Source organism: Saccopteryx leptura, chromosome 5, assembly GCF_036850995.1.
Source record: "Saccopteryx leptura isolate mSacLep1 chromosome 5, mSacLep1_pri_phased_curated, whole genome shotgun sequence".
Classification (NCBI taxonomy): domain Eukaryota; kingdom Metazoa; phylum Chordata; class Mammalia; order Chiroptera; family Emballonuridae; genus Saccopteryx; species Saccopteryx leptura.
Genome location: NC_089507.1, coordinates 181,091,260 through 181,117,588, shown reverse-complemented (window position 1 = coordinate 181,117,588; position 26,329 = coordinate 181,091,260). Strand labels below are relative to the sequence as shown.

Sequence of the window (26,329 nt, the reverse complement as noted above, 5' to 3'; positions counted from 1 at the left end):
GTGGCTCTGGTCACGGCAAAGCGACGCCCCGGAGGGCCAGAGCATCGCCCCCTGGTGGGCAGAGCGTCGCCCCTGGTGGGCGTGCCGGGTGGATCCCGGTCGGGCGCATGCAGGAGTCTGTCTGACTGTCTCTCCCCGTTTCCAGCTTCAGAAAAATACAAAAAAAAAAAACAACAAAAAAAACCCCACATAAGTGAGATCATGTTACTGCCCTGCTTAAAACTCTCAATGGTTTCCCAATGCATTCAGAAGAAACCCCACGTCTGTACAATAGCCTGCACTAGCGACCAAGCGACCAGCTGCCCATGACCTCTGACCTCATTTACACCCTCTCCTTCTCTTCCACTCTGCTAAAGCTATGCTGGTCCTCCTGCTCTTCCAACCAGTCGAATACGCCCTTGCTTCCTGGCCTTTGCCTTTGCTATTCCTTCTGTCTGAGACTTCCCCAGATAACCAGAAGGCTTATTCCCTCACTTCCCCCAGGCCAAACATCCCTGACCCTTATATAAATGCTAACAGTCTCCACTGACTTCACATAGCTATCCTTCCCAGCCCCCTCTTGCCTTATGTGAAAGATTCTATTTCCTAAAAATGGCCAGAGCGGGTTGTCCATTCCCACAGCTCTGACAACCATGCTTCTCATCAAAAGAGAGTCTTGGTCCCCTCCCCTCCAGGATGGATCAACCTCAGGAATTCACCTTGAACAGATACAATGTGGCAGGAATGATGCTGCAGGAGGCAGGCTTTTCACAGGTGACATAGTCTCTGTTGGTCTTGGAACCCATCACAGCAGAGGAAGTCCAAACAGCCTGCACAGAGACACCATAAGGGGAGCCACATGGGGGGAAGAATCTAGATTCAGCCAACAGCCAGCATCAACCACCAAATGCACGAATGAATGAACCTTCAGATAGAAGGCTACAGCCTTCAATTCTTCTAGCTGAGGCCTGGACATCACAGAGCAGAGGAAAGCCATCCCCTATGCCTCTGTGCTGTGCAAATGCCTGACTCACAAAACCCGTAAGTGTTGGTACAACTTGTTACAGTCATAGAACTAGAGCACCAATGTGATTTTTCTGTCACAGCTAACACAGCATATATTGACTTGCTTATTTCTTGTTTGTCTCTCTCCCAAGAGAGCAAGAGGGACTGGTGTCTACTTTTTCCTAGTCTTGTTATCTGGAAAAGTACTTGGCACACAGTAAGCACTCAGCGAATTTTCATTGGACAAATAAACCTTTGCTAATTAAAGAAAACCGCTCCTTACTATAATTCGCAACACCTGCTGAGGTACACGAACTTTTCCTGAAGAAAGCATTCTCTGGTGTGTTTTGGACCAGCTCCCTGTTAAAATCTCTCTCTTGGTAGCCATCTGGAAAATGACAAAGCTGGACCCATACCTCCCACTATAAACCAGGAAGCAGTCCAAATGGATCAAAGATTTATACATGGTAAAATGAAACGGTGAAAGCCCTAGAAAGAAGGCATGACAGAATTCTGATATAACGTTGGAGTGGGTGGCCTTTCTGACCGCAGCTTAATCTCCTGCAGCCATAAAGGAGAATGATGAATCAACCCAAACTTCAAAAAATTTACAAGACTTCTGTTTGGCCAAGGAAAACCAACATGAGCAAAATTGAAAGATAAGTGATATTCTGGGAGAAAAACTGGTAACTTTCATCAAAAAGAGCTAAACTTCCTAATACATTTAATCAAATAAATAAAAAAACTCCTAGACGTCGGGCAGAAAAAAATAAAAGACCAACAACCCGGTAGACACGTGTTCATTCAGGCAGATCTCAGAACAGGGAACTACAAATGATCCTAGATCATAGTGGAAGACAGCCAGCCTCTCTGACACACACAAAATAAAAGTATAATAAAACTACCTCAGAAACAATTCCCCTATCAGATTGGTCCAAATCCCAAACCATGAAAGTACAACGCTGGCAGAGTGGAGCGGAGAGGGGCACTCTCACATGCGGCCAGTGGGTCTGCAAAGTGGGGCCAGGAAATTGAGCCAAATCTATCAACACTGTTGTAGGCACACCCATAGCCCTCCCAATGGCACTTCTGGGAATTGACCCCACAGATATGCTGGCATATATGTGAAAAGACATGTATATAGTTACTCACTGTAGCATTCTTCATAGGAGCAAAACATTGGAAATAACTTAAAACACCCATCAGTAGAAGACAGATAACCTCAATTATAGCATATCCATTCAACACAACACCAGACAGCTGTAAAGAAGAATGAGAACACTTTTATATTATTATGGAAAGAATTACTAGATATATTATTAAAAGAAAAATGCAAGGCTCCAAACAATATGCATGATGCCATGTGCTAATTAAAAAGAAACAGTAGAAAAAAAAAAACAGTAGAGAACAAGAACACATATGTTCATATTTGCTCACATATGATAAAGAAAACAAAGAAGTGTCACAAGAAGCTGACAGTAGCTGACTACTACATGGAGGAGGGACTTGGTAGATGAACAAATTTGAAGGGAAGACATTTTAATATATATATTTTTAATATAATATATATAATTTGGAGGGAAGACATTTTAATATATATATATTTTTTTTTTTTACAGAGACAGAGAGAGAGAGTCAGACAGGGACAGACAGACAGAAACGGAGATCATTAGTTTTTCGTTGCGCATTGCGACACCTTAGTTGTTCATTGATTGCTTTCTCATATGTGCCTTGACCACGGGCCTTCAGCAGACTGATAACCCCTTGCGACCTTGGGTCCAAGCTGGTGAGCTTTTGCTCAAACCAGATGAGCCTGCACTCAAGCTGGTGATCTCGGGGTCTCGAACCTGGGTCCTTGGCATCCAGTCCGACGCTCTATCCACTGCGCCACCGCCTGGTCAGGCATAATATATTTTTTTATTTCTCCCCCAAATACTGCATAATTTGCAATAAATGATTCACACCTTTAGCTTCAAAAGAGGTCCTCTATCAAAATGTGAATATTCCATGGAGAAGTTGTCAGAGCCTATGGACTTCAATCTTTTTCACCCTTAAGAATCTGCTCATGAGGCCCTGGCCGGTTGGCTCGGCGGTGGAGCGTCGGCCTGGCGTGCGGGGGACCCGGGTTCAATTCCCAGCCAGGGCACATGGGAGAGGCGCCCATTTGCTTCTCCGCCCCCCCCCTTCCTCTCTGTCTCTCTCTTCCCCTCCCGCAGCCGGGGCTCCATTGGAGCAAAGATGGCCTGGGCACTGGGGATGGCTCCTTGGCCTCTGCCCCAGGCGGCAGAGCGACGCCCCGGAGGGGCAGAGCATCGCCCCCTGGTGGGCAGAGCGTCGCCCCTGGTGGGCATGCCGGGTGGATCCCGGTCGGGCGCATGCGGGAGTCTGTCTGACTGTCTCTCCCCGTTTCCAGCTTCGGGGAAATACAAAAAAAAAGGAAAAAAAAAAAAAAAAAAGAATCTGCTCATGAGGCCTGACCTGTGGTGGCACAGTGGATAAAGCGTCGACCTGGAATGCTGAGGTCGCTGGTTCGAAACCCTGGGCTTGACTGGTCAAGGCACATATGGGAGTTGATGCCTCCTGTTCCTCCCCCTCCTTTCTCTTTCTACTCTCTCTAAAATGAATAAATAAAATCTTAAAAAAAAAAAAAGAATCTGCTCATGAGCCTGTGTGGTGGCGCAGTGGATAAAGCGTTGACCTGGGATGCTGAGGTTGCCAGTTCAAAACCCTGGGCTTGCCCGGGTCAAGGCACATATGGGAGTTGATGCTTCCTGCTCCTCCCCCTTTCTCTCTATCTCTGTCTCTCTTCTCTAAAATACATAAAAAATTAAAAAAAAAAAAAGAATCTGCTCATGTGATTTCTCTTCCTCACCTTGAAAATCTCCAAGTGAACCAGCCCCCAGTTGCTTAAAGCATTGGTTGGTAAACAGCTTGGTGGTCATGCCTTTCCCCTCCTTCCCAGGAGTGCCCACAGCTGATGACTAGCTCCTGGGTCAAGGTAAGACAGTACCGGTGGTACCATTCACACCACAGAGCTTTCCCTAAGGTCCGGCTGGGCTAGATCTCAACTGAACCCACATCTTTGCCTAGTTTCTTCCCCTGTTGTACCTTGATCCTCTTACCTCCTTATTGGTTTATCCCTAGAGCCTCTCCCCAATAGATCACTTACCTCAGAATCTGTCTAAGGCTCTGCTTGTAAGAACTCAACCTAAGACATCAACCAAGACTTACGGTCAAGATGGAAGTATAGGTAAACATACTTGCCTCCTCCCACAACCACATCAAAATCACAACTAAACTACAGGACAACCATCATTCAGAACTGTCTGAAATGTAGTTGAAGTCCTGCAACTAGGGAATTAAAGAAGAAGCCACATCAAGGTGGGGTGGAGATGCAGAACTGGCTGGTCCCACACCCACATGAGGTAGATAACAATTGGGAAGGATATCTCAGCTGCAGAAGTCTTCCCTGAGGAGCAAGGGTTCCCAGTGCCACACCAGGACCCCCAGCCCAGGGTGCCAGAGCCAAGAAGTGAAGTCCCTGTAACTTCTGGCTGTAGAAACCAGCGGGTATTGAGGCTGAGGGAGATCGAAGGCTGCTGGAGTCCCAGGCAGCTCCTCTTAAAGGGTCCCCCGCCCCACACCCACTCAGACTCACTCCCTCTGAGCCCCAGCACTGGGGCAACAGCACAAAATGCCCCAGGGTCATACAGGGAGGACCTGAAATGTCTGGCATTAGAGCAAGAGCTGGGGGCAGCTTTCTCCTAGACACAAATGCTGCAGAGGTCATTGTTCTATTACTGGCGGAAATGGGGTTCTTTCATGGAGTCACAAGGAAATCATTCCGGGGACCCACATATGGGAAGATAAGATGCAGTAGTAAGATTTACTGTAAAGCAAAATCAAAGGACTGTCCTGCGTTCAGGTCCGTCCTGTTCTGAGAGAAGTTCAGTCTGGTCTTCATCAGGCCCAGAAGTAGCACTAGTATGCAGACGTTTGTGGCACGGGTTCAGTCCATGTCTTGGTCGCCAGAGAGCTAGCTTAGCTTCTGTTCCCAGCTGTGCTCTGGCTGGCACTGTATCCAGGCTAGTGCTTGGAGACTGCATTGGAAGTCCATGCAGCTGTCCACTGTGCAGCTACTGGGCCTGCTTGGCTGTTATGGAAAGAGAATGTGTGACTGAATGGAGCAAGCACATGTTACCATTGAGAAAGAGAGACAGAGAGAGCAAGAGAACTTTGTCTTTGTTAGGCTGATTAGAATATCTCAGGCTTGGGAAGAACTAGCTGCCTCTTCAAACTAACCAATCAGTTTCCCAATCTTTTGTGAACTGGTGTTGGATCTTTCGCCTAACCAATCCATTTCCTAGACCTTCAGGGGCTCTGTGTTCCTTATCCAACCTGATCCTTTTCCCAGACTAGGCTTTTCCACTTATGGTCAACATCTTAGCTCCTACTGTACATGTGCTTACTCCCCCCACCACTACCACCATGCCCATCGTGACTTCTACTGGTGGTATGTGCCCAGCCAAGGACTTTCTCCTGCTGTTTTTTTTTCTTCTTCTATTCCAAGTGTCTCCTGCTGTTTTTATTCCTCCCTAAGTTATGACTAGTAAAGATTCTGCTATTTAAGGTATAAAGTCCCAAGGGTGGAGGATGAAGGGATCCCCTGGGGATCCTATGAATGCTGCCACTTCCTAGCAAAGCAGGCTGAGTATCTGGAAATGCTTCTTCTTTTTTTTTCTTCTGAAGTTGGAAACGGGGAGGCAGTCAGACAGACTCCTGCATGCGCCCGACCAGGATCCACCCGCATGCCCAGCAGGGGGTGATGCTTTGCCCATCTGGGGCATTGCTCTGTTGCAACCAGAGCCATTCTAGCGCCTGAGGCAGAGGCCATAGAGCCATCCTCAGTGCCAGGGCCAACTTTTGCTCCAATGGAGCCTTGGCTGCTGGAGGGGAAGAGAGAGACAGAGAGGAAGGAGAGGGGGAGGGGTGGAGAAGCAGATGGGCGCTTCTCCTGTGTGTCCTGGCCAGGAATCGAACCCGGGACTCCTGCACGCCAGGCCAATGCTCTACCACTGAGCCAACCAGCCAGGGCTGGAAATGCTTCTCTTTTGATTAGGCTTCTTAATGTCTGACTCCCTTTGCTCCCTTTCTTTACTAATATGGCTACCCATGCTAACAGTTCCTTTGGCATACCCTCCCGCTACAGAGCCAGCAGGCAGGCACCACGTCTGAGACTCCATGGGCGTGGGTCACACTGTTTTCCCTTCCCTGGTGATTGCCTGAGACCCTACCCTACTCAATGTGTAGTCACATCCAAGCCATTTCCAGTAGCTTTTCCATACAAATGGCCTCTTTTGCCTCATGCTTCAGACTTTCCTAAAATCTCTCAAACAAGCATCCTCTGGCCTCAGCATGCCCCATACCTCTTACTATTGATAGATGGCCCTTGTCCTGGCACTAGTGGCAGCCAGCCTTGGTTCACAGCTTGGCCTTGCCTGGGTACCTGCAAGCCCAGCATAAGTAGCAACCATCTGCAGATCACTTTGTAGCTCATGCCAGGTGGCCCTGGGCAGAACACAGGTGGTGGTTGACCTTGGCCTGCATCTCCTGGGAGACCCCAGAGCTAAAGCAACCAGTGAATAGCTTCAGACCAGGTTGAAGTACCAGCACCCAACCACCTCCACAGCCAACATACTCAAGCAGCAGACTCAGTGGGCACCAGAGCCCTGGTGAAGTAAGTCCTGCTCTGTGGGGCGGGGCCCTGCACAGCTGATCCTCCATGGTGGTCGGTAGTTACAGCTAGTCCTTGCAGTTGATCAGCCGAGAGGACAGACAATCCTTCCCACTGACATGCCAACAGCAATCAAGGCACAACTACAAGAGGAGGGTGTACATAACCCACACGGGGGACGCACCTTGAGTGCACAGCCTGCTGGATCAGGGAGGTTAAGCCACTGGACCCTGCAGAATACCTACTATACTAGGTCACTCTACCAAGCCTGGGAGATGTAGCAGTTCTACCTAATACGTAGAGACAAACACAGGGAGGCTGCCAAACTGAGACAAAGAAGCATGTCCCAAATGAAACTCCAGAAAAAGAACTAAACAAAATGGAGACAAGTAATTTACCAAATACAGAGTTCAAAACACTGGTTATAAGGATACTCAATGAACTTAGAACTTCATCAGCATAAAAAAAGATCAGTCAGAAATGAAGAATACATTTTTTTGTGTGTGTGGCAGAGACAGAGAGAGTCAGAGAGAGAGACAGATAGGGACAGACAGACAGGAAGGGAGCAAGATGAGAAAAATCAATTCTTCATTGCAGCTCCTTAGTTCTTCATTGATTGATTTCTCATATGTACCTTGACCGGGGGGCTACAGCAGACCAAGTGACCCCTTGCTTGAGCCAGAAACCTTGGACTCAAGCTGGTGAGCCTTGCTCAAACCAAATGAGCCCACGCTCAAGCTGGCAACCTTGGGGTCTCAAACCTGGGTCCTCCACATCCTAGTCCAATGCTGTATCCACTGTGCCACAGCCTGGTCGGCAAGAATACACTAACTTAAATGAAGAATAATTTACAGGGACTCAACAGTAAAGAAGATGATGCTGAGAACCAAATTAGCAATTTGGAATATAAGGAAGTAAAAAACAGCCAATCAGAACAGCAACATAAATAAATAAACAAACAAACAAATAAATGAGGCTAGAGTAAGGAGCCTCTAAGTCAACTTCAAGTGTACTAACATTTGCATCATGGGGGGGGGGTGGCAAAGGGAGAAGAGAGAGAGCAAGAAATTGAAAACTTATTTGAAAAATAAAATGACAGAAAACTTCCCTAACTTGATGAAGGAAATAGACATACAAGTACAGGAAGTGCCGAGAGTCCCAAACAAGATGAACCCAGGGGGCTCACACCAGGACACATCATAATTAAAATGCAACAGATGAAAGACAAAGAGAGAGTCTTAAAAGCTGGAAGAGAAAAGCAGTTAGTTACCTACAAGGGAGCTCCCATAAGACTGTCAGCTTATTTCTCAACAGAAACTTTGCAGTCCAGAAGGGAGTGGCAAGTGATGAAAATTAAGGGCCTACAGTCAAGATTACTGTACCCAGCAAAGCTATCATTTAGAATTGAAGGACAGATAAAGAGCTTCCCAGACAAGAAAAAGCTAAAGGAGTTCATCACCACCAAACTATTATAGTATATTATATGAAACATTAAAGAGTTTTCTTTAAGAAGAAAAAAAAATGATAAAAAATGTGAACAATAAAATGGCAATAACTTGGCCTTTGGTGGCAGAGTGGATAAGGTGTCGACCTGGAATGCTGAGGTCATCAGTTTGAACCCCTGGGCTTGCCCAGTCAAGGCATGTAGGACAAGCAATCAATGAACAACTAAAGTGAAGAAGCTATGAGTTAATACTTCTCACTGCCCTGCCCCTCTCTCTCCACTCTCTATAAAATCAAATAAAATCTTCAGCCTGACCAGGCAGTGGCACAGTAGATAGAGCGTCAGAGGACCCAGGTTCACAACCACGAGGTCGCTAGCTTGAGTGAGGGTCCACCAGCTTAAGCACGGGGTCGCTGGCTTGAGCCCAAGGTTGCTGGCTTGAGCAAGAGGTCAATCACTCTGCTGTAGCTCCCTGGTCAAGTCACATACGAGAAAGCAATCAGTGAATAACTAAGGTGTTGAAACAAAGACTTGATGCTTCTCATCTCTCTCCCTTCCCGTCTGTCCCTATTTGTCCCTCTCTCTGTCTCTGTCACACACAAAAAAAGTCTTTTAAAAAATGGCAATGAATACAAATCTGTCAACAATTGAATCTAAAAAACAAAATAAACGAACAAGCAGAACAGAAACAGACTCATAGATACAGAGAACATTTTAATCATTGCCAGATGGGAGAGAGGTTGGGGGATGAGTAAAAATAAGAAATACAAATTGATTACTAAAGAATAGTCATTGGGATATAAAATACAGCATAGGGAATGTAGTGAATAATATTCTAATAACAAAGTCTGACCAGATGGTGGCACAGTGGATAGAGTGTTCATCCAGGACACTGAGGACCCTGAGGTCATTGGCTTGATCACAAACACACCAGCTTGAGCATGGGGTCACCAGCTTGAGTGTGGGATCATAGACATGACCCCACGGTCACTGTCTTGAGCCCAAAGATCACTGGCTTGAAGCCCAAGGTTGCTAGCTTGAGTAAGGTGTCACTGGCTCACCTGGAACCCCTTGGTCAAAGCATGTATTATATGAGAAAGTAGTCAGTGAACAACTAAAGTGCCGCAGCTATAAGTTGATGCTTCTCATCTCTCTCCTTTCCTGTATGTATATCTTTCTCTTGCTAAAATAATAATAATAAACATTCTAATAACTATTTCTGGTGTCAGATAGGTGTGAGATTTAAGAGGATGATCGCTTAATAAGTTATGTAATGTGTAATCACTAGGATGTACACCTGAAACTAATATAATAATGTATGTCACTGTGCTTGACAAATTAAAAAGTGATTTAAAAAAGAAGACATCAAAACCACACTGATGCCTGACCAGGCGGTGGCGCAGTGGATAGAGCGTCGGACTAGGATGCGGAAGGACACAGTTTCGAGACCCCGAGGTCGCCAGCTTCAGCGCAGGCTCATCTGGTTTGAGCAAGGCTCACCAGCTTGAGCCCAAGGTCGCTGGCTCCAGCAAGGGGTTACTCGGTCTGCTGAAGGCCCGCGGTCGAGACACATATGAGAAAGCAATCAATGAACAACTAAGGTGTCGCAACGCGCAACGAAAAACTAATGATTGATGCTTCTCATCTCTCTGTTCCTGTCTGTCTGTCCCTGTCTATCTCTCTCTCTGACTCTCTCTCTTTATGTCTCTGTAAAAAACAAAACAAAACAACAACAAAAAACCATTACACTGATTGATAATAGAACCCTCTCTCCAAAATGAATCATCAGTAGGCATTCTGACAAACATGAGCACTGGTTTCCACACTATGCTGACCTAATACCCGCCAAATCAAAGATACTGCTGGGTGAACTTGGTACAGGTTAATAAGTGGTTTTTAATGAGGGATATAAATATTGACAAGAGTTCATCCATTGACAGTCCCACCACCTATGGACCTAAGGTTTCAGGGCTACCAGCCTGAGACCCAGTGCCCTAAGTCATGACCCTGTACACGCTAGCTGAATCTTCTGACAACTGACTGAGAGCAGGACAAGCAAACAGGGTTGGTGGAAAGGCAGTCAAACTGGGGTGGACACCGTTGGTTTGGCCTGCAATGGCAGACTGTGAGTTGTCCATCACAGTCCACTCCCTCATCCTGGCATAAAAGAGCATCATGGCTGAGAAGGCTGCATGTTCCCACACTGCCCCCCACCCCACCCCTCCCTCAGGTAATGTGGCACAGTCCTTGCCCTGGAATGTGAGTGGAAGGGCCATGTGCCAAGTCCAGGCCAGTAGCTTCAGAGTGAGTGAGCTCTCCACACGTGTAACAGACCTGGAAACACCCCCGCCCCAAGGTCGCCTCAGCATTCGGTTCTATGTGCTGAAGACAGCTTATGGCCAACCATCCCTCTGTCCTAGGGCTTTTCCCGGCACAAGAGCATGCTTGGCCAGCGTACAAGGCAAGTTAGAAGGGCCCAGAAATGAATGTCCCCAATGCTGGCACCTCTACTAAATCCCCAGGGATGGGGAGGTAGTGAACAAATGGTTTCTTATGCCCCTCAAATGGGGTAACTCAGGCACATCTGTACTGTCTCCCAGAGACCCCTGCAGTGGTCAAGCTCCAGTCGTCTTCCTTGATTATATTCCCTCTGTTGACTGTCTTCCCTTCCCTGTCACCCCCCCCCACACACACACACACACATGCTTCCTCGGATCACCCTCTAAAGCGATTGACTTGAACTTGAACCCTTGCCTCAGAATCTGCTTCTGGAGGAACTCAAACCAAGACAACTCTACAAGCTGAAACCCAGAGACCCAGCTTCAACCAGGCATATGTTGACAATGCCCTAGGGCATGGCAGAGGAAAAAAAGGAGGAAGTCTGGGTCCCTGAATGATGGCATGAAGGAGTGCCACCCACCAACCCAGAAATGTTGGGTGAAAAAGAAATACCCTCTCTCTTCTTTAAGCACCTCTGGGGACTCTTACTGCAGCTGCACCTTGTCTTAGCTAGAATACCTGCCCAACACTCATTTCCTGTCTGGTCACAGCACCCTGCTTTTCTGCTGGGAAACCATTTTTCCACCACTCCCAGGCCAGAGGTGTTGCTAACCTGCGCTCTCTAACCCTGCTCAGGGAAGCAACAGCAGATGGCTCAGGCCTGGGTGAAGATAGCCCGTGTCTGCCAGAGCAGGGTGCCTGGCTCAGGTGCAGGCCCAAATCAGGCCAATCGGAGACAAGAACCAAAAGCCTGCCTTTGCTGGGCTGCTGCATTGTGGGATAGAAGTCCAAAGTGGGTGGTCATTCAGCTTCCATCTGAGCCTACCTGAGGAAGCCACCTGGCGGGGAAACCGGTTAAGAGAGAAAAAGGTGAAGAATGATGATGTGATTTAAGCACTTATATCCAGCCACCCTCAAAGTGGAACAACCCTAGACTTATCAGCTAAATAACATTAGCTTTTCAGTTAAAGACATTTTAAACTGAATTCCCATCACTTGCAATCAAAAGAGTTCTGTCTAATAAAAGTCTGACCCTAGCCCTGGCCAGATACCTTGGTTAGTTGGAGCATTGTCCTGAAGCGCAGAGGTTGCCAGTTCAATGCCCATTAGGGCGCATACAGGAACAGATTGTTGTTCCTGTCTCTCCCTTTCTCTCTCACTAAAATCAATAAATAAAAATTTAAAAAAAAATCTTACCCTAAAGAGAACATCACATCAGCAAGTTCACAATTCCCTGTGTAAAACAGGTCACAGGCCAGCTGCCCCAGCCAGAGTAACTCAGACATTCCCTTATAGGAACAGTCATTTTTATTGTCTAAATGACCGAGACAACTGAGGAAAGCAAATCAACCACCTTCCGGCCCCCGGCCCCTCTGTATCAAGTGTTAGAAACACAACACGATGCCAGCCACTTGCCCCTGGGAGCCAGGGGTGAGCCCTCAGCGTGGTCTCTGCCCTTGGAGGCTGCACTTCATGCTGCTGTGGGTCCCTTCCTCTGGCCACCAGCTGCTGGCCTCTACTGGCACAGAGAGCAGCCCCCAATCCCCACAGGGCTCTGAGGATGGCTCCTGAGACATGTGCAGTGCCCCACAGGTCACAGGTGCCCTGCACAAGGGTAGGTTTCTTTCCTTCAGAAAGAAAAGTGCTGATTCGGAAGAGACGTGCTATAGGATATGATACTTAACTGTCCATGTGGTGGCATACTGCCTGGGCCACACGTGGGAGAGAAGGGGAGGGAGGGTGGGAGGAGAGGAGGGAGAGGAAGCAAAGGCACGAGGGGAGGAAGGGGAAGATGGAAGAGGGAGGAAGGAAGAAAACGGCCTCATCATCCAAATGTTTCCCTAGACCAAAGAGCATCCTGCTTCTCCTGGTTCCAAAGCAAGATTTTCTTTCTTTTCCAGTTGAATTGATTGGCGTGACACTAGTTAACATAACTACACCGTTTTCCAGTGCCCAATTCTACGACACATCTCTGTACACCGTATTGTGTTTTCACCCCCAAACAGGATTTTCTTGCTCTTCCAGGGTGGAAATGGACCCGAGGCACTCAGCCAGGCAGCGTCCAGGGGACCAGGGACAGGACACCATGGCACAGCCGACTGGCACTTCACTCAGTTCAGGGGACTGGTGTAACACCTCTCTGGGCCACTGTGGTTTCCGGAGGGTTCTGGGCCCTCCTGCTACCCCATCCAGGCAGGGCAGTACACTGCAATTTCTCAGCACCCCCCTCCTGTGGCCCTATCATGGTCTCAGGTTGGTTTACTGGTTAACCTTCCAGGACTCCTAGGTGAGGAGAGGCAGGTAGCTAAAGGTCATTGCACTCAGTAGTCACATGCTGCTGCCGCTGTCCCTCCAAGTGCACGGTGTGCCAGTGAGCATTCCTCACACTCCAACATGTTTGCCACACAGTGTCCCCAGTGCTGGACTCAAGGAAGGGAGAAGTGCCTCCAGCCAGCAAGTCCCAGCCCTGGACAGCCAGAGGCACCTCTGCAGTGACCGGACAGCCACTAAAAGTGTCCAAAATGTCCTACTGATTTGACCCCAGGCACCCCTGCCTGGCGGAGAGGGACTCAGTTGTTCAGTGCAATCTTTTCATCAGCCGTCTGCGCTCTACCCACGCTTAGCATTTGCCTCTCCAACCCCAACGACTGATACAAAATAACCAACCCCCAAAGAACCGGAAGTTGCATGTCACACAAGAAGCCTGTAACAGGGGGCTTTGTAGTTCAACACTCTCCTGTTCTGTTATTATTAAAATAATTTCTATAAACTCTTTTGGAATAAAATTAGTTTTCCTTGCTTAAGTAGCTTTTCAAGTGGAAGTACTTTTATTTCAAGGCACCATAATATGATGGTCTCTCTAAGAACACCTCTGCCTCCATGTGTGAAAGTCCTAAAAAAAAAAAAAAGTCTTGTGCGCTGATCATAGCCGCCCATTATCTTTGATTAACATGATTGTGTTCAATCGGACACGGGTTACAGGGGACCCAACGCCACTTTACAACTGACAGCCTTAAAACAGGTCCCTTTGCTTAGGCCCCAAAAAGAGAGAGATGAACCAAACAAATTAGAAAGAGCCAAAAATCCCAAATCAAAAATCGGTGTGACGTGTCAGCGTTGGCGCCTCTCCCTCCCCCCCTCCTCATTTCTCCTCCTCCTCCTCCTCCTCGCTCAGGTTGGCATTCTCCTGGAGTGTGGATGTCAGTTTGTTTTGCAAAAGGGCTGCTAGTTTTTTGGATGTCTTTTTGAGAAACGCGCTGCCCGGGTGGGCACTGTTCACGTGCAGGTACAAGTCCTCCTGGGTGGGGCCTGTGTAGCCACAGTCCTCGCAGACATAGAGCTTGTCCCGGCGCTGCTTGTAGGCATACTGCTGCTGCACCCCGTGGATTTTCTTCAGGTGGGACTCCAAGGAGCAGCGCTGGGTGAAGGCTTTGTTGCAGACGTCACATTTGTAGGGGCGGATGCCTGCAAGAGCGAGGGGCAGACACACCATTGGTTGGTCACGGCCAAGCCAGAGCCTTCCAACTAGGAAGCCATCAGAAATCATCATGCACAACCCAACAGCAAAATAAAAAAGCCAAACTACCTAGTTCAGAATCAGGCAGAGGAACCGAACAAACATTTTTCCAAAGAGGACATATAAAGGGCCAACAGGTACATGAAAAGGTGATCGTCGTCACTCATCATCAGGGAAATGCAAAGCGCAACCACAGTGAGATATCACCTCACACCCATTAGAATGGCTATGATAAAAAAGACAATGGATAAGATATCACCTCACACCCATTAGAATGGCTATGATAAAAAAGACAATGGATAAGAAGCGCTGGCAAGAATCTGGAGAAAAGGGCACCCTTGTGTACTGTTTATGGGAATGCAAATTGGTGCAGCCACTGTGGAAAACAGTATGAAGGTTCCTCAAAAAATTAAAAATAGAACTACCATATATCCAACAATTTCACTTCTAAGATATATAACCAAGAAAAATAAAAACAGGATCTCAAAGAAATCTCTGCCTTCCCACATTCATGACAGGATTATTCACAAGAGCCAAGATGTGGAAACAACCTAAGTGTCCCTGAATGAATAAATGAATGAATGAATGGATACAAAAGATGTCATATATTTATGCAGTAGAATATATATAGTTCAGCTGCAGGAAAGAAGGAATCCTGCTATCTGCAGCAATATGGATGCCCTTGAGAGCACTGTGCTAAGTGACATAAGCCAGACAAAGACAAATACTGTGTTGGTACCACTTACATGTGGAAAAGTTAAACTCACAGAAACAGAGTAGAAAAAATCATTGCTAGGAGCTATAGGTGGGGGAAATAGGGAGAAAAAAAATCATCATGACCAAGGATTCAAAAGGAGGAAAATGTTTAGAGCAGGATTCAAAAACTGTCCACAAAATTTTACAACATCCACATGAGCACACGTAGTAAACATGGATGCAAACAGAGCAGAAACACACTACCTGGCTTGGGGAAGAGGAGTTTCACTCTTCCCGCTTGTATTCCTTAATGTTCTGTGGGTTTTTTTGAATTTTTCTGAAGTTGGAAACGGGGAAGCAGTCAGACTGACTCCTGCATGTGCCCGACCAGGATCCACCTGGCATGCCCACCAGGGGGTGATGCTCTGCCCATCTGGGGCGTCGCTCTGTTGCAACCAGAGCCATTCTAGTGCCTGAAGCAGAGGCCATGGAGCCATCCTCAGTGCCCGGGCCAACCTTGCTCCAGTGGAGCCTCGCTGCGGGAGGGGAAGAGAGAGACAGAGAGGAAGGAGAGGGGGAGGGGTGGAGAAGCAGATGGGCGTTTCTTCTGTGTGTGCCAGGCCAACACTCTACCACTGAGCCAACCGGCCAGGGCCCCTCCTTAATGTTTTGATGTTACAGTGGGCAAAGTGAACCTTGTTGTTGTCTTAGTTTGGGTTTCCTAGGAAACATGCCCAGTGACAAGGGTTCCTGTACAAGTTATCTGGGAGGCGACTCCAAGAAGCACCTGCAGGGAGTGAAGAACTGAGATAGGGATACAGGAAGAAGTCCTCCAAGATGGGGTCATTGAGCCGCTCATTGCTGTGGGCAACCAGAGTCCAGTGAGCTGGTAAGGTTGGGAAACCGCGTTGAACACTCACCTCTAAGTCACCTGCCCCTGGGAGCTAGGTCTTTGCACACGAGCACCAGCTGCACTGTTGAGGACTGCCCTTGGGTGGTACTGATGTTTCCTCCCTGGCACTACTGGCCTGCTTCATTTAGGTAGAGTGGGCTCCAGCAAGAACACAAGAATAGGGGTGCAGGTGTGGGCAACTTCTGTGTAGATGAGTAAACCCAGAAATGGCGGGCGCTGGGAACAAGGACAGGGCACTGGTGGCAGCTGCTACACTTATGAAAGCATTTCCAAACTAGATCTCGCACTGGCATTAGAACTGGGCTAATATTAACGGGGCTTGCCATCTGGATAGAGAGTTCACATGTGCCACATACACCAGGGAGCTCAGCCTTCTTAAATCACAGTCATTCCTATTTCCACCATCAGTACTCAACCTGACTATGGGAAGTCAAATGTCAGATAAAGAGACTTCAGTAAGGTCTAACTTAGGCTCTAAAGCTGGGGATCCTCGCTGTAAAGGAAGCACAGTGCCACCTAAGCATGAAGCCTGGATATCATGCCTGGAGTACGTGGCAGAGAGGGGGAGCTGCCACCACAGTCAGACAATCTCAGAGCCCAAACGCCACAAGGGTCACTGCCGAGAGGAATTCCCAAAGTCTCAAGCATAAAATTTAAGGGTACCTCCCAAACTCATCAATCAAACAAATATTTTTAAATCAACAAAATAATCCATAATAAACAAGTTATCAAAATTTTAAACAAGGGCCTGACTAGGCGGTGGCACAGTGGATAGAGCATTGGACTGGGATGCCGAGGACCCAGGTTCGAGACCCCGAGGTTGCCAGCTTGAGCACAGGCTCATCTGGTTTGAGCAAAGCTCACCAGCATGGACCCAAGGTCGCTGGCTCGAGCAAGGGGTAACTCGGTCTGCTGAAGGCCCGCGGTCAAGGCAATATGAGAAAGCAATCAATGAACAACTAAGGTGTCGCAACGAAAAACTGATGATTGATGCTTCTCATCTCTCTCCATTCCTGTCTGTTCCTATCTATCCCTCTCTCTGACTCTCTCTCTGTCTCTGTCAAAAAAAAAAAATTAAATAAGGATAAAATCCAGCCTGACCAGTGGTGGTGCAGTGGATAGAACATTGACCTAGGATACTGAGGTCCCAGGTTTGAAACCCCGAGGCCACTGGCTTGAGCGCGGGGTTGCCGGCTTGAGCAAGGGGTCACCGGCTTGGCTGGAGCCCCCCCAGTCAAGACACAGATGAGAAACAATTAATGAACAACTAAAGTGCTGCAACTATGAGTTGATGTTTCTCATTTCTCTCCATTCCTGTCTCTCATTCTCTCTCCAAAATAAATAAATAAATAAATAAATAATAATAAAGAAGAGGATCCAACAGTGCTATTTGGAGCCACACTAGAGCTTGAGGTAAAAGGAAAAATATGCAACCCTATGCTGATGTTTTCTATATACACACACTTATTAAACTAAATGTATTGCAGTAACATTGATTAATAACAGTATATAACTTCTAGGTGTACAAGATTGTAATTCGATTATCTGTGTGCTTTCGTGCTTATCACCAAAAGTCTAGTTTCCTTTCTGCACCATATATTCGACCCCTTTCCCCTCTGCTAACTACTACTCTGTTGTTGTATCTATGAGTTTGTTTTGTTAGTTTCATTCTTTTGTTTTATATTCCACATGAGTGAAATCATCCAGTCTTACATATTTTTAAGTTGTTTCTACCCCAGAATGTTCAAGTTGTTGAAAAAATATTGAAAAATTGAAAATAGATGTAATAGATGAAAATGAAAACACGACCCCAAATCTATGGAGCACAGCGAAAGGAGTCCTTACGGAAACTCACAGCACTGCAGGCCCACATCAAGAAACAAGGACCGTTGCAAATGAACAATCTAACGTCACACTTAAAGGAACTAGAAAAAAGAACAGAAACAAAGCCCAAAGTGAGCAGAAGAAAGGAAGTAATAAAGATCAGAGCAGAAATAAGTGAAATAGAGTCTAAAAAAAGAGAAAGATCAATGAAATCATGGTTCTTTGAAAAGATAAATTTAATAAACCCTTTAAAAAATTTTTATTTGTTAATGATTATTATTTTTTAATTTATTAATTTTCTTTTCTTAGTGAGAGAGAGAGAGAGAGAGACAGTAAGAGAGAAAGATGAGGAGCATCAACTTGTAGTTGTGGCACCTTAGTTGTTTACTGATTGCTTCTCATACGTGCCTTCACGGGGTAGTGGGGGCAGTCCAGCCAAGACAGTGACCCTTTGCTCAAGCCAGCGACCATGGGATCATGTCAGTGTTCTCATGCTCAAGCTGATGAGCCTGCACTCAATCTAGTGAGCCCGCGCTCAAGCCAAATGAGCCTGTGCTCAAGCTGGCGACCTCAGGGTTTTAAACCTGGGATCTCAGCATCCCAGTCCGACACTCTATTTACTGAGCCACCACGGGTCAAGCTATTGATTAATTTTTAAAGAGAGAAAAAGAAAAACATCAATTTGTTGTTCTACTTATTTATGTTTCATTAGATGTTTTTTGTATGTGCCCTGACTGGGGATCAAACCTGCAACCTTGGCATACTGGGACAACATTCTAACCAACTGCCAGAGCTGATAAACCTTTAACCAGACTCATCAAGAAAAGAAGAGAAAAAACTGACAACTGACACCACAGAAATACAAGGATAGTAAAAAAAATTACTATGAACATTTATATGCTAACAAATTGGACAATCTGGAATAAATGGATAAATTCTTAAAAACATACAGTCTTAGGCCCTGGCCGATTGGCTCAGTGGTAGAGCGTCGGCCTGGCGTGCAGGAGTCCCGGGTTCGATTCCCGGCCAGGGCACACAGGAGAAGCGCCCATCTGCTTCTCCACCCCTTCCTTCCTCCTCCTTCCTCCCCTTCCTTCCACCCCTTCCCCTCTCCTTCCTCTCTGTCTCTCTGTTCCCCTCCCGCAGCCAAGGCTCCTTTGGAGCAAAGATGGCCCGGGCACTGAGGACGGCTCTGTGGCCTCTGCCTCAAGCGCTAGAATGGCTCTGGTTGCAACAGAGCGACGCCCCAGATGGGCAGAGCATCGCCCCCTGGTAGGCATGCCGGGTGGATACTGGTCAGGCACATGCAGGAGTCTGTCTGACTGCCTCCCTGTTTCCAACTTCAGAAAAAAAAAATACAGTCTTCTTTGATGAATTCAAGAAGAAACAGGAAATCTGAACAGATTGATTACTACCAACAAAATCAAATTAGGAATCAAAAGTTTCCAACAAGCAAAAAGTTCTAGGCCAGATGGCTTCACAGGTGAATTTTACCAAACCTTCAAAGAATTAACACCTATCCTTCTTGCCTGACCAGGCGGTGGCGCAGTGGATAGAGCATCGGACTGGGATGTGGAGGACCCAAGTTCGAGACCTCGAAATCGCCAGCTTGAGCGCGGGCTCATCTGGATTGAGCAAGGCTCACCCTTGAGCCCAAGGTCGCTGTCTTGAGCAAGGGGTCACTTGGTCTGCTGTAGCCCCTCCCCCAGTCAAGGCACATGTGAGAAAACAATCAATGAACAACAAAGGAACTGCAACAAAGAATTGATGTTTCTCATCTCTCTCCCTTCCTGACTGTCTGTCCCTATCTGTCCCTCTCTCTGATTCTCCCTGTCTCTGCCACAAACAAACAAACAAAACCACCTATCCTTCTCAAACTATTACAAAAAACATCAAGAGGGGGGAAAGCTCCCAAGCTATATTACTCAAAGCAATCTATAGAGTCAATGTAATCCTCATCAAAATATCAATGGCATTTCTCACAGACTAGAACAAGTAATCTTCAAATTTATATGGAATGACAAAAGACTGAATAGCCACAGCAATCCTGAGAAAGAAGAAGGTATTAAGCTACCTGATATCAAACTATACTACAAAACATCATGTGCTGGCATAAAATAGACATATAGATCAATGGAACAAAACAGAAATAAACCCATGCCTATATGGTCAATTAATCTATAAAAAGGAGGTAAGAATGACAATGGGATAAAGACATTCTATTCAATAAATGGTGTTGGGGAAATTGGACAGATACCTGCAAAAAACAAAAATCAAATGAAACGGCCACCTTCTTACACAATATATAAGAATAAACTCAAAATGAATTAAAGATTTAAATATAAGACCTGAAACCATAAAGCTCCTAGAAGAAAACATAGATGGTAAACTCTCTGACACTACTCTTAGTAATATCTTTTCTGAAATCTTTTCTCAGGCAAGGAAAACAAATGGAAAAAATAAACAAATGGGACTACATCAAACTAAAAAGATTTTGCACAGCAAAAAACACCATCAACAAAACGAAAAGACAACCTACTGAATGGGAGAACGTATTCAGCAATGATACATCCAATAAGGGGTTAATATCCAAAATTTGTAAAGAACTCACACAGCTCAACACCAGAAAAACAAACAAACAAACAAACCAATTAAAAACTGGGCACAGACTTGAACAGCCACTTCTCCAAAGAGGACATACAGACATATATTTTGCTCAACATCACTAATTACCAGAGAAATTCAAATCAAAACCATAGTGAGACAACACCTCACACCTGTCAAAATGGCTATCATCAATAAATCAAGAAATCAAGAAAAGCATTGGTAAGGATGTGGAGAAGAGGAAACCCTCGTGCACTGCTAGTGGGAATGCAGACTGGTGCAGCCACTATAGAAAACAGTATGAAGAGGACTGTACTCAAAAAATTAAAAATTTAACTACCTTATGACTCAGTATTTCTACTTCTGATTATTTATTCAAAAAAATCCAAAACAGTAATTAAAAAAGATATATGCACAAGGCCCTGGCTGGTGCTTAGTGGATGGAGCCTCGGCCTGACCTATGGATGTCCCAGGTTCGACTCCTGGTCAAGGCACACAGAAAAAGCTAATGATCTGCTTCTCCTCCACTCCCATCCTCCTTCTTTCTCTCTCTTCTCCTGTAGCCAGTGGCTCAATTAGTTTGAGCATGGCCCTGGGTGCTAAAGATAGATCCATTGGAGAACATCAGCTTTGGGTGCTAAAAATAGCTTGGTATGCTACAGCCCCTGATAGGGTTGCCGGGTGGATCCTAGTTGGGGTGCATGTGAGAGTCTGTCTATCTCCTTTTCTCTCATCTTAAAAAAAAAAAGAGATATATGTACCACCTAGGTTCATTGCAGCATTATTTACAATCTAAGATATGAAATCAACCTAAGTGTCTATTGATAGATGATTGGATAGGGAAATGGTACAGCCTGACCAGGCAATGGCACAGTGGATAGAGTATCAGACTGGGACACAGAGGACTCAGGTTTGAAACCCCGAGGTCACTGGCTTGAGCTCAGGCTTATCCGGCTTGAGCATGGGCTCACCAGCTTGAGCGTGGGATCATAGACATGACCCATGGTTGCTGGCTTGAGCCCAAGGTCATTGGCTTGAGCAAGAGCTCATTCACTTTGCTGTAGCCCCCCAAGTCAAGGCATATATAAGAAAGCAATCAATGAAAAACTAAGGTACCATAATGAAGAACTTATGCTTCCATTTCATTTCCTTCCTGTCCATCTGTCTCTATCTGTCCCTTTCTCTGACTCTCTCTGCCTCTGTCAAAAAAAAAAAAAAAGAAGTGGTACAATTCCTAACCAGTGGTGGCACAGTGGCTAGAGCATCGTCCGGGATTGCTGGCTTGAGTGTGGCATCATCAACATAATCCTATGGTCGCTGGCTTGAGCAAGGGGTCACTGGCTTGGCTGGAGCCCCACCCACCAGTCAAGGCACATATGAGAAAGTAATCAATGACAACTAAGGTGCCGCAACTATGAGTTGATGCTTTTCATCTCCCTTTTCTTGCCTGTCTGTCTCTTTTTCTTACTCTCTCACTGAAAAAATAAAGAAAGATTAATGCCATATGGTTTTACTTCTATGTGGAATCTAAAGAACAAAATAAACGAATACACAAAACAAGCAGACTCACAGATAGAGAGAACAAACTGACGGTTACCAGATGGGAGGAGGACTGGGGAACTGGGTGAAAAAGGTGACGGGATTAAGAACAAACTGGTTGTTACAAAATGGAGATGAGAAGTACAGCATAGGGAACGCAGTCAGTAATATTGTAGTAACTATATATGGTGCCAGGTGAGTACTGGACTTATCAGGAAAACCACTTTGTAAATTATGTAAGTGTCTAACCACTATGCAGTACATCTGAACTAATATAAAACAACATTAAATGTCAACTGTCATTTAAAATAAAACAAATTTAATTTTAAAAAAGTATGAGGCTGGACTGACCAGGCAGTGGTGCAATGGATAGAGCATCAGACTGAGATGCAAAGGACCCAGGTTCGAGACCCCGAGGTCGCCAGCTTGAGTGCGGGCTCATCTGGTTTGAGCAAAACTCACCAGCTTGAGCCCAAGGTCACTAGCTCAAGCAAGGGATCACTTGGTCTGCTGTAGCCTCCTCCCCATCAAGGTACATATGAGAAAGCAATCAATGAACAACTAAGGAGCTGCAATGAAGAACTAATGTTTCTCATTTCATTTCCTTGCTGTCCATCTGTCCCTATCTGTTCCTTTCTCTGACTCTCTCTCCCTTTCTGCCTGTCTTTCCCTATCTGTCCCTCTGTCTGACTGTCTCTGTCACCACACACACAAAAAACTACTAGGCTGGTTTTAATGGAAGCAAATCTTTTTTTTTTTTTTTTTTGTATTTTTCCAAAGTTAAAAGCAGAGAGTCAGTCAGACAGACTCCTGCATGTGCCTGACCGGGATCCACCTGGCATGCCCACCAGGGGGTGATGTGCTGCCCATCTGAGGCATTTCTCTGTTGCTGCCGGAGCCATTCTAGCACCTGAGGTGGAGGCCATGGAGCCATCCTCAGCGCCCGGGCCAACTTTGCTGCAGTGGAGCCTTGGCTGCAGGAGGAGAAGAGAGAGAAAGAGAGGAAGGAGAGAGGGAACGGTGGAGAAGCAGATGGGCACCTCTCCTGTGTGCCCTGACCGGGAATTGAACCTAGGACTTCTACACGGCGGGCCAATGCTCTACCTCTGAGCCAACCAGCCAGAGCCAATGAAAGCAAATTTATCACAAAATATTTTTCTTTTTCTTTTTTTAAAAAAGATTTTATTTATTCATTTTAGAGAGGGGAGAGAGAAAGAAAGGAAGGAAGGAAGGAAGGAAGGAAGGAAGGAAGGAAGGAAGGAAGGAAGGAAGGAAAGAAGGAAAGAAGGAAGGAAGAAAGAAAGGGAAAGGAAAGGGAAAGGAAAGGAAAGGAAAGGAAAGGGAAGGAAGGAAGGAAGGAAGGAAGGAAGGAAGGAAGGAAAGAAAGAAAGAAAGAAAGAAAGAAAGAAAGAAAGAAAGAAAGAAAGAAAGAAAGAAAGAAAGAGAAAGAAAGAAAGAAAGAAAGGAGGGAGGAGCAGAAAACATCAACTCCCATATGTGCCTTGACTGGGCAAACCCAGGGTTTCAAACTACCGACCTCAATGTTCCAGGTTGATGCTTTATCCACTGTGCCGCTATGAGTCAGGCATAAAAAATTTTCCAAAAAAAAAAAAAAATCTAAATCTACTTTTTTCACTTAACACTATTCCTGGAGTTTCTTCCACATTGGTGCTTAAAGCTCAACTTCCATTCCTGTTTAACAGTGCCGTGGCATTCTGTTGTGCTCACATCCCATCTTTTAGAAAACTAGAGAGATGGAGGAAGCAGTGCCCCAGCCCGCACTCTCAGGTCATGCCATATTGCCTTGTACAACCTGGGTCTAAGGTAGTGCATGGATCAAGGGTCAAATAGTATCACCTGTGAGCTCACTGGAAATGCAGACTTCCAGGCCCCACCCCAGACCTTCTGACTCAAATGTAACAGCTGTGGTTCCACAAACCAGGAGGCTTGTCAAAACACAAGTCCCAAGCCCCAACCCTGTTGGGATAGGCCGAGGCTGCCTTCCTTTTTTTTTTTTTTTTTTTTTTTTTTTTTTTTTTTTTTTTTTTACAGAGACAGAGAGTCAGAGAGAGGGATAGACAGGGACAGAGAGAGATGAGAGGCATCAATCATTAGTTTTTTGTTGTGACACTTTAGTTGTTCATTGATTGCTTTCTTTTTTTTTTCTTTTTTTGTTTTACAGAGACAGAGAGAGAGTCAGAGAGAGGGATAGACAGGGACAGACAGACAGGAATGAAGAGAGATGAGAAACATCAATCATTAGTTCCTCGTTGGGACACCTTAGTTGTTCATTGATTGCTTTTTCATATGTGCCTTGACCGCGAGCCTTCAGCAGACCGAGTAACTGCTTGCTCTAGCTAGAGATCTTGGGTTCAAGCTGGTGAGCTTTGCTCAAGCCAGATTAGCCCGCACTCAAGCTGGCGAGCTCGGGGTCTCGAACCTGGGTCCTCCGCATTCCAGTCTGACGCTCTATCCACTGCGCCACCGCCTGGTCAGGCGAGAGACTGCCTTTCTAACACGTTCCCGGAAATCAATGCTGAAGATGCCTGTGCGAGCACTTGAAAGTCACGGGTGTAAACGATGGCAAACTAAGCACAAGGCCGTCATGCCACCCCCTCTCTTCAAGGAAAGCCATTTCTGCCTGTAAAGATTTTTTAAGTATACAAAGGAGGAAGGAAGTCAAAATGGAAAAAAAAAAATATTCCCCCTACCTCTGTACAACCACCTGAACAAATCAAGCCACTCATTTTTCTTCCCATCCACATCATTTCTTTTAATACTCTGATAAAAACTGTGCTGGATCAGGGTTATGGTGAGATATTACTCCAGCCTGCTCAAGCAGAAGGTAGACCCAGATTATATTTCACACATTCTAGAAAAACTGCACAGAGTTAAAGACTCTTTTACAAACCTCAGCGCACTGCACATAGTAGGTGCTCAGTAAATACTTTTTAAATGAATGAATGAACGTGGCATTTTGAAAAAGATGAATGAATGAAAGGTCCCTACCACGCAGCCAAAGGGCACCACGATTGGCCCACCATGAAAGCTGGTAGGGACCAGGTTGACCAGCACTGCAAAAGTGGGCGGTTTTTATAAAAAGTTTGACGAGCCCTGCAAGGGTTATGAGACTCTTCTGAAGGAATATGCCTACATGGCAGCTGCTCCCCCACCTCCGGCAGACCAAGCAGCAAACCTGAGTTCAAACCCACAGCCCATCAGAACAGAAATTCACCCAGAGACCAGCTGCTCCTTTCAATAGTTAATGGAAAAAAGCTGTTTAAAAATATCTAGCCTGGGCCCTGGCTGGTTGGCTCAGCGGTAGAGCGTCGGCCTGGCATGCGGGGAACCTGGGTTCGATTCCTGGCCAGGGCACATAGGAGAAGCGCCCATTTGCTTCTCCACCCCCGCCCTCCTTCCTCTCTGTCTCTCTCTTCCCCTCCTGCAGCGGAGGCTCCATTGGAGCAGAGATGGCCCGGGCGCTGGGGATGGCTCCTTGGCCTCTGCCCCAGGCACTAGAGTGGCTCTGGTCGCGGCAGAGCGACGCCCCGGAGGGGCAGAGCATCGCCCCCTGGTGGGCAGAGCGTCGCCCCTGGTGGGCGTGCCGGGTGGATCCCGGTCGGGCGCATGCGGGAGTCTGTCTGACTGTCTCTCCCCTTTCCAGCTTCGGAAAAATACCAAAAAAAAAAAAAAAAAAAATCTAGCCTGACCAGGCGGTGGCGCAGAGGATAGAGCGTCGAACTGGGATGCAAAGGACCCAGGTTCGAGACCCCGAGGTCGCCAGCTTGAGCGCAGGCTCATCTGGTTTGAGCAAAGCTCACCAGCTTGGACCCAAGGTCACTGGCTTGAGCAAGGGTTTACTCGGTCTGCTGAAGGCCCGCAGTCAGGGCACATATGAGAGAGCAATCAATGAACTAAGGTGTTGCAACATAAAACTAACGATTGGTTCTTCTCATCTTTCTCCATTCCCGTCTGTCTGTCCCTATCTATCCTTCTCTCTGACTATCTGTCTTTGTAAAAAAAAAAATCTAAACTAAACATGTGGGGAACCCAGCACACTTACATGAGGCTTTAACTTGGATGCAACAAACTCTGGATTCCTGAAAACGGATGCTTTCAAACCTAATCATGGGGACCTGGAAAGGTGATCTGGAAGTGACTGCACTACTCTACCTGACCCGTAGCCCCTGGGAGAGGCCAGTATGTCAAGACCAATTGGGGTGAGACCAGGGTCACACCTCATTCCTGCCTCCGTTCAGGTCAGCCAGCACCTGCTATGGGCAGAGCACCCATCAGGCCTGCACAGGAAAGGCTAGAAGGTTTCACACCTGATTCCTCCCTCCGTTCAGGTCAGCCAGCACCTGCTACGGGCAGAGCACCCATCAGGCCTGCACAGGAAAGGCTAGAAGGTTTCACAGCCCGGTCTCCGGCCTTGTCAGGGCAATGAAGAGAATGAGGGTGACTGAGCACAGGGTTTTTGTTGTTGTTTTTTTTTTGAGGGAGGGGTGGGAATGAGCCTGGCTTGGAGGAGGGGTGACTCACAGACACAGAGATGGAAAGGAAACAGTAGGCCCT

The 26,329-nt window shown here is 46.5% G+C and overlaps 1 protein-coding gene across 3 annotated transcripts in view; it reads right to left on the bottom strand.

Moving 5' to 3' along the window:
* Positions 1-12,433: 12,433 nt before the first annotated feature.
* OVOL2 (ovo like zinc finger 2) overlaps positions 12,434-26,329 on the bottom strand; it is a 39,591-nt gene continuing 25,695 nt past the window's right edge. For 2 of the 3 annotated variants that reach the window (XM_066387075.1, XM_066387074.1), the window contains exon 3: positions 12,434-14,126. In XM_066387075.1, coding sequence (XP_066243172.1) covers positions 13,804-14,126 — 323 coding nt within the window. In that variant the 3' untranslated portion in view covers positions 12,434-13,803. The remainder of the gene's footprint in view (positions 14,127-26,329) is intronic. The other variant, XM_066387073.1, reaches the window with a different exon arrangement.